Source organism: Arachis ipaensis, chromosome B03 (assembly GCF_000816755.2).
Source record: "Arachis ipaensis cultivar K30076 chromosome B03, Araip1.1, whole genome shotgun sequence".
Classification (NCBI taxonomy): Eukaryota; Viridiplantae; Streptophyta; class Magnoliopsida; order Fabales; family Fabaceae; genus Arachis; species Arachis ipaensis.
In genome coordinates, this window is record NC_029787.2 from 4,723,331 (window position 1) to 4,731,842 (window position 8,512).

At 32.1% G+C, this 8,512-nt stretch overlaps 1 protein-coding gene across 1 annotated transcript; it reads left to right on the top strand.

The window, feature by feature from the left end:
• On the top strand, positions 1,809-6,473 carry LOC107629092 (telomere repeat-binding protein 2). The gene is made up of 10 exons (XM_016331788.2): positions 1,809-2,016; positions 2,910-3,034; positions 3,121-3,961; positions 4,076-4,240; positions 4,386-4,439; positions 4,539-4,618; positions 4,707-4,921; positions 5,053-5,379; positions 5,605-5,668; positions 6,110-6,473. The coding sequence occupies exons 2-10, from the start codon at positions 2,954-2,956 to the stop codon at positions 6,311-6,313; spliced, it is 2,031 nt and encodes a 676-aa protein (XP_016187274.1). The 5' UTR covers positions 1,809-2,016; positions 2,910-2,953; the 3' UTR covers positions 6,314-6,473.

The following is an 8,512-nucleotide window of genomic DNA, read 5'->3' on the forward strand; positions in this document are numbered from 1 at the left end:
TTATTTTTTATACATATTTATCTTAAACCAATAAAATATTAAGACATAACTCAATCCTATATATTTTATATCAAATATAATACAGAAATCTGGCTTTCAAATTATGTAACTAATTCAATGAGTACTTTTTAGATCACAAACTTTTATGATATCCCTTAAATTGTTTTTTGAATTGAGTTAGATCTATTCAATTGTAATACGATTAAGATAAGTTGGTGTTGTCTGTTATGTATGTTCCTTATGTATAGTATATAAATACAAATTCTTTGAATCTCAGATCTGTAACTAGCTTAATAACATAAAATATCATCATCAGATAGAGACAAAAAATGTAAAGCTTTTCCAGCTTTATTTCTAGGGTTAGAAATGGATTCGGATTCCTTTTCGGCTTGCAATTATAATTACGAAGTGGCCAAATCTGCAATCTCTCTCATCTCATGGGCCAGCTTGCATATCCACAAAACTAGAAAAGCTTTATTTGGTTAAACTTGATTATTATTTCTCACTTAACATGAAATTTATATAACAAATAGTAGGCAACTTAGATCTTGTCATACTTCGTTGTAGATAGCTAGGCAACGATGCCTACAAAGGTGTCACAAAAAGGACTTGGCTTATTATTATTATTCAATATTCATCATCACATGTTCATGTGGTTCGTTATATATATATATATAGCTTAAGAGTATGTTCCATGTGTAAATTCTCCACATTAAAATAGAAGTTGCAAAAATATATAATGATAAAGACAATATATATTTATTTGTTGAGAAGATAACGATAATATAATGGATGACGATTTAAAAGTGAGCAACAGGTACCCCTGCGGTTAGCACTCACCTCACCACACATTATTGGATTAAATTAAAATAGTTACACAGGGTTTGAGATTGAATGTGATTGCTTTGCATGTTTATGCTTATTATGCTTTCACTCTCTCTCTCACATTGGTCCCCTCTCCACACTGCATCTAGGACCATGCTTCTATCTCTTTTCTAATCCAAACATATGTAAACTGCGGTTACCTCTTTTTGTATTTTCAGCTTCATTAAACTATGTAAAAAACATAAAATATCAGAAAAATTAATCACATACATATATTTCTATATATTATTCCTCCAAATTATTTTTCTATTATATATACACGTTATTTTACATGGTTTTGTAAAAATGGGTCAAAAATTTTATATGAATTTGGAATTGATTTTTTATACCATGGCCAATTAGGTAAAATACATATATAGACTTACCCATTTTTACAATTTACAAAAAGTAAATACATGTTGACACCTATTGATACCTGATATAATTTGAGACTGCGTTTATTTTTGAGAATAGGATAGGATAAGACACGAGAATAAGATAGAACAAGACACTGATGGACAGAGACACAAAATTTTGTGTTATTGTATTCTGTTTGGTGATAAACTAAAACAAATTATGAAAATTTAATTTATTCTCATTTTTTTTCATTCAAAATATTTGAGATGAAAAATATAATAATAAAAAAATATAATTATGAAAAATTAACAAAAATAATAAAAAAAAGAATGAAAAATAAGTGGACACAAAATACACGAATTTAGTGGACACACTGTCTCTGTCCATATCTCTTCTATCAAACATAATTTTGTGTCTCAGTGTCCGTATCTCAATATCCTATCTCTGTAAACAAACGTAACCTAATTTCTGTTTTTTTAACCATCAAAATAAATTGAATGTTTTGATGAGTGTACTGGATCAAAATGACCGACTGAGCCGGTTGCATGGGTCAATGGTATAAAACCTTGGAGGGTTTAAGTAAAGGTTCCGTGTACCATGGTTTTTGACAGGGTTTTTGGTTTTTCTGATTCCTGAATTCTTCTTTTTTTAAAAAAAAACAAACAAATTTTCCTGGAAAATTTACAGAGAAAGTGGATGTTTTTTAGCTTTGGCTTCTCCGTTCTCACATTTGCCTTAAAATTCATAACACGTTGCAGGAATTTCGCTTTTCTGAGCAGCAAACTGTAACAAGAGGTGAGACCACGTGTTCCGTTTCATCAACTTCTTTGTTCTTTACGCTAAGTTTTCGGTGCTTTTCAACTCTTGTGTATCACGGTGTCTGGGTGAGGGTTTTCATGCTTCCATGATTTTATCTCTTCTCTCTTTTCTGGAACTTAATGTAATGGCTTAAGCTGTTTGGATTTGATGAGTGGAATTGGTTATTCAATGAGATCTATCGTGTATCATCTGTGATCTATATTGTACTCTGAATTCCGGTTGCTTCTGTGCTAGTGAACTTGTCTTTCTTGTTCGTTGATAATTTATCACCATTTGTTTTCAGAAACTCTTGCTGAGTTGCTGTATTTGTTTTATTTATAGTTTGAGCAGAATTTATCAGTTGAATCTTGAGTTACTTTGTATTTCATTTAAATACGTTTTTATGTTATATCCTCTGTGCTGTGCACGTGATTATCACATTTGAACGAGTGATTATGGACATGTATTATGTATATATTTTTTGTTCGCCTTTACGTCAAGGGAATTGGATCCAGCTTCCAGTGAAAATTTATCAGTTGGCTTCATTTGAAATAGAGGATTGAGAATATTGTTAGATTGGAGTTTCCTTGCATTAAAAGTTTCAGCTGTGAGTGATTCTTTTTGAAATGATGTTTGGCTGAATCTAATTCCTTGCTAATGGAAAAATGATGTCGATTTTGTTTGTAAATATTGATATCTTCCTACCTTTTATTTATTTATTTTAATTTAGTGTTTGTAACTGGTACAATGTAACACATCTGAGCCTTTACTTGTGACTTAGAGTGTATACTGTTAAGCTTTCATATTGAGGTGTGATGAAGAGCCAAAGAGGTCAAGTAATATGAAGATTGTGCATTTATCTGATGATATCAATATTTTCTGGATTACAGGTTTCTTGCGTTTGATCAATCCATTTTGGCATGGTTCCTGAAATATGGTGCTGCAGAAGAGGTTAGACTATGGATTTAATGGCTACGAAGCACCAGCTGTTCCACGCGCTACCCGAACAACTAGAGTAAATATATTCTGCTTCTCATTGGGGCTACTCTCTTTTAATTTATTAAAACCATCCATATAATTATATTTCAAAATATTTTCTAGAGGAGAACCAAATTTCAAAGAAGAGTCCAAGATGATCAAATGTGCGCCATTGATTTATTGGCCACCCTAGCAGGTAAATTCTTTTTCCAAGATAAAGGGAATCCAACCATGCCTAGTGATGCATCAACAGATAAGGATCAGCATGGATTTGTTGAAGGGTGCCAAGATTCAGACAAACCTCTCAAAGATGAGCTTTTTTACAAACGAAGTTTTGACAACAACCACTTCCCTCACTTTTCTTCCCAAACAAACAAACAAAATTGTCCATTGAATGAACTCCAAAATCACGAAATTGATGTCCATTTAGGCAATGCTTCTGTAATAATAAGTTCCTGTAGCTCAGAAAGGCTAGTTTCTGAGAAATTAGTGGATGCCAGATGCCCTAACAAAATGGAAAATTTTACTAGCAAAGACATATTAGGTTCTTCTGGTCATCCAGTGGTTAATTGTTGTAAATTAGATGGTGAAAGTAAAACTAATAAACTAAAGGATAAGCTGCATAAGCTTGAGAAGGTTTCAATTGATCTTGGGACTAAGATGCGTGGTTTTGAGGATCCATCAACTGAAAAGCCTCCTAGACGGATCAGTTTAGGTAGCAAAGCCAAGTTGTCGAAGTATGTTGACATATTTTCCTATAGCTCATTGCCCAAAGGCTGTGACAATGTGTCAGCAGTTAGAAGAGATGATGACGAAAACTTTTCTGGGTCTACTCACCCTTGTACAAAAACGAAGTCCTTTATGCCAGTGACTGGTATACATGGTAGAAGACTAAGGAAATTATTGACTTGTAAATATGGCAAAGTTGCTCAGGAGTCGAAGAATGATACACTTGCTAGCAGTGGTGAGTCATTATTTATGGTATGAAATTAGTTACTGAGCTCTTCTTTCTTTAACTTTCATGCTTCTTTGTATGTTTACTAATCTGGTTTTTCAACTGGAAACATGTTAATTTTAGATGAAACTTTGAAGTCAACTTACTCTAGTAAGAAGAACTACTATAAACGCCAAAGATCTCAGATGAATATTCCTTTCAAAAAGCGGAGGCGGTTTCATTGTAGCTCTGTTTCAAATTCCAGTGGATTTATAAGAAGTGCTGACATTTATTATTCACCTGAGAGTGGTAGGAATCAAGATTCCTCTCCAAGGATGCATGAAGCTTTTAATCTAAATGGCTTCCTCCTATTCAAACTGCTTTTTGTTTTTTATCAGCAATGAAGTACGTTGGGATTATATTTTCTAAATAGATTCCAAAATCTTTTGCGCAGACTGTGGAATACCAGTCTTGGAATCCCCACTAGGATGTAGAAGAGGTGATCCTGGTATGAGAAGATTCTTACATGATTCTTTATGCATTCTGACTTGATTTTGTATAAGAATACAAAGGGGTTCTTACATGTAGATTTTTTTCTTTCAACCAGTGAATATTAGGATCAAGTCATTTACAGTCCCAGAGCTTTTTATTGAGATTCCAGAAACTGCTACCGTAGGATCCTTGAAGGTGTAATATCATAAATTTCATTTACGTGCTTTGTCATAACATAAGTCATTCTGTTTTTTTTTTTTTCACACAACTTATTCTGCTGCAGAGGACAGTTATGGATGCAGTAACTACTGTGCTTGGAGGTGGATTACACGTTGGTGTCGTACTTCAAGGAAAGAAAGTTAGAGATGACAGTAAAACTCTACTTCAAGCTGGAATATCCCATGATAACCAGTTGGATGCTTTGGGTTTCACATTGGAGCCTAATGTTTCACAAAGCCTACCACCTCTACATGCTTCAACATCACATTCTCTAATAAGGTAATCCATAACTAACAAAGTATATTTTCTAGCATCATCAGCATGGTTTTCTGTAATTGTTATTCATAGTTTTGTTCTACAAAATTTTATTGTTGAATTTCACATCTAAAATTTTAAATATGATAATTCAGGTATCCTTCCAATCCAGCTGTAACTCATCAGAGGACTCGAGGTATTTCTGACATGTTACTTGATCATCAAGTAACCAGTTTAGGTAACCATGTTGAAAGTGAGCATGATTCAGCACCTTCTCTAATCAACAAAGTTAAGGAGAAGAGTACCGTAGATTCTAAACAACTGGTTTCTTTTCCTGAAATGAGTAAGGATGAAAAAGTTATGATACCTGTGGTCCAGAAGTCAAAGCGATCTGAGATTTTGCAGCGGCGAATTCGTCGGCCTTTTTCAGTTGATGAAGTGGAAGCACTGATTCAAGCAGTTGAGAAACTGGGAACTGGAAGGTAAGATTTAAGTTTGTTAAATTATTATAATGGGGTCTTCACATATACATTGATAAGTAACTGATTAAGGCCAACAGAAAATAATTAGTTACTAATACCTATACTGTTTGTTTGCAATAATGAAATAAAAGTGCACAGTCTGTCTTCTTTCTTTTAAATGAGTATATGTTTAGATATTTCCTCTGACAATCCCTGATATATTTGTATACTTTTTGTTACAATCAGGTGGCGCGATGTTAAATGTCATGCTTTCGGTAACGTGGACCATCGGACATATGTGGATTTAAAGGTAAAACTGTTTGTGACTTCTTCTGCACCGCAACTACACTAGCTTGTTTATATTGTGTTGATCCGAAAAGGTTTATTTCTTGCTTCTTCATCTTTGAAGTTTGAACTTCTTTGTCAAGGGTTAGATAGTTGAATTCTAGGATGATAGACAGGATACTTTTGGTATGACTTATCTTGAATAAATTGAATTTGTTCTATAAATACTTGATTATCTGTGATAATAATTTAATATAGTGATGGGTCAGAAATAAATAAATAAGCAAACAAGAGTTTAATTTCTATGAATTGTCGGCATAAAAAACGGACATTTAATTAGGTGGTCAAGAACATAAAAATGGCAAACTTCCAAACCCGATATCTAAAAAGAACCACAGCAGCAATACCTTGTTGGATGTCAATATAAAGTCTTTTATATTGTGAGTGCATTTCTGGGATTGAGCAGGATAAATGGAAAACACTGGTGCACACGGCAGGAATATCCCCTCGGCAAAGAAGGGGAGAGCCTGTTCCCCAAGATCTTTTGGACAGGGTCCTAAAAGCACAAGCATATTGGTCCCAGCACCAAACTAAGCAACATCACGAAACTAACCTCTTAGATCAAGGGTTGCCAATAGGACCTGGCTATGTACATGGGATAACTGCATAGGTTTCTGTCTAAATTTCATTGAGCTGTCATTTAGTTTTGTAATTATAATAAATATCCTTGTTCAAAGTTTATTATGTAAGTTAATGATGCAATAGATAGCTGGTTAACACAATTCTTATGATGTCAATGTTACTGTAAATATATTTAAGTTGCTTGTTATGGGAGTGTGTTTTTTACCACTTGACATTGAAATCTATGTGGAAGTGTAATTTTTTTTTTTTACCAAAGATAGGAGACTCGAACTCGCAACCTCTTAATTGAGTATGAGGAGACTATGTCATTTGAGCTATTACTTATTGGCAAATTTGAAAAGATAGGAGACTCGAATCCGCAACCTCTTAATTGAGTATGGGGAGTTTATGCCATTTGAGTTATAACTCATTGGCTTCATGAATTACTTTGGTCGTTAATTATTAGTGAACATATACTATTTTTTATTATTATATAACTTTATCATTAAATTAAGTTTAATCTATGTGAACACACCATTTACAAATTTACGATTTACAATTTACAAATATACTAATCCACTAATTGCGCCTAACAATTTGACCAATCCGAAAAGAAGACAAAAGTTTGTGGTAATTCGAAAAGGCTACGTGAAAAACACGTAATGATATGCTATTTTATAGGACTGAAAAGACATCGTCCTCATCTAAAATTTATCTATATTTAAACACTTCATTTTTATGAGTCTGATCAAAGAGAATTCAAAACCCATATTTCTAAAGATCTATACCACTCATCATACGTGTCAACATCACTAATAAAAGAAACACGATAAATTTAAATCACTTGCTCATTGATTAAAACAATTTTATTAAAAGATGTAAAACATTTTTGTTAAAAAATGTGCTAGTCAGAAGAAGTAACAATAGTACAATACAGTAATAATAATTATTATAATATTAGCAATTAATGTACGTCATTAATAGGAATAGTAATAAAGTGTATTATAATTATAACCAAAAATTTTGTCTCCTTAAAATTAAAGTTTAGAAAATTTTTTATTCTCTTAAAATGAATTTTAGGTAAATTTTAGTCTTTTTATAATAAAATTTAAATATTAATAATTATTTCTTTTTATATTTTTAAAATTAAATATTAATTTTAATTTTTTTAAGTAAGTTAGAAAAACATTTTTAGATGCCATAACAATCATCATTCATTAAATGGAGAACACTGACATAATAAAATTCCATCAAGGTTCGAATCTTAGTGGCCTGATCCAAATCAATCATTACTTCATATTATTGTTGTTGGATCTCTCTATTTTAAAATATGGTCTAATCGAATTTTAGAATTGTTTATGTCTGTAGACACATGCAGAGGACATTACCAGAGGATCAAAGTCACACTCCCTAATACAATGAACCCCATCAATATTTAGTGGTTATTAGACATTCTTTCAAGATTTGACATGTGATGGCTGTTTTATATTGAACCTTATATTCTCAACCTTAAAAAAAAGAGAGAAAAGAAGGAAAGTGATGGCTGTTTTATATTTTCTTATGTTAGTCGCACTTTTTCATTAGAAATAAGTTAATTACATAACTGCCCCCTATTAATATACTTTCAAAAGTTACTACTATTAGAAATAAGTTACTTTCATGGTTAATTATGTCACATACAACTAGTGCCTATCATTATCAATTTGTCATGTATGAAGGATTGATCCACTTAATTATAGCACTAATTATGTGAATAAGTAGGTTGTAGTATTCAAACTTATCATCTATGTAGAGTCTAGAACGTTATCTGGGTCAATGTCATGCTTGAAACCTAATGGATCATGTTTTCCGTAAACTAATCATCATCCTGTTGTTGAGGTTAGGCAATGGTGGAAATATTTCATTATATGATTGGACCCCAACCATTGACCACCTATAACTCAAAAATTCTTAGATTTAAATTTCTAATTTGAAACTTCAAGAAATTGTAGATATCTATAACTCATGCCCTTGAACTTACGTAACCCAGTGGTTAAATTTCAGTGAATAATTCCTTATACCGATACTCTCAAATCATAATCTGCGCAAAGTGTCAATAAAACAATTATCTTAATTTTGTAGACAACTTTGAAAGTTGATTGATGCGAACTCCGCAACGGACATTCATGAGAAAAAGAAAACAATTATAGTAATAAATTATTCATAAAAATATTAAAAAATTTTAATATCAATATAAATATCTTATGAC

What these genes read in the sequence shown, in the direction of transcription:
- LOC107629092 (XM_016331788.2), top strand. Translation starts at nt 2,954, where the DNA reads ATGGTGCTGCAGAAGAGGTTAGACTATGGATTTAATGGCTACGAAGCA. An exon ending in TGATACACTTGCTAGCAGTG is followed by an intron (nt 3,962 to 4,075) that starts GTGAGTCATTAT and finishes TGTTAATTTTAG; the next exon opens with ATGAAACTTTGAAGTCAACT. An exon ending in ATGTAGAAGAGGTGATCCTG is followed by an intron (nt 4,440 to 4,538) that starts GTATGAGAAGAT and finishes TCTTTCAACCAG; the next exon opens with TGAATATTAGGATCAAGTCA.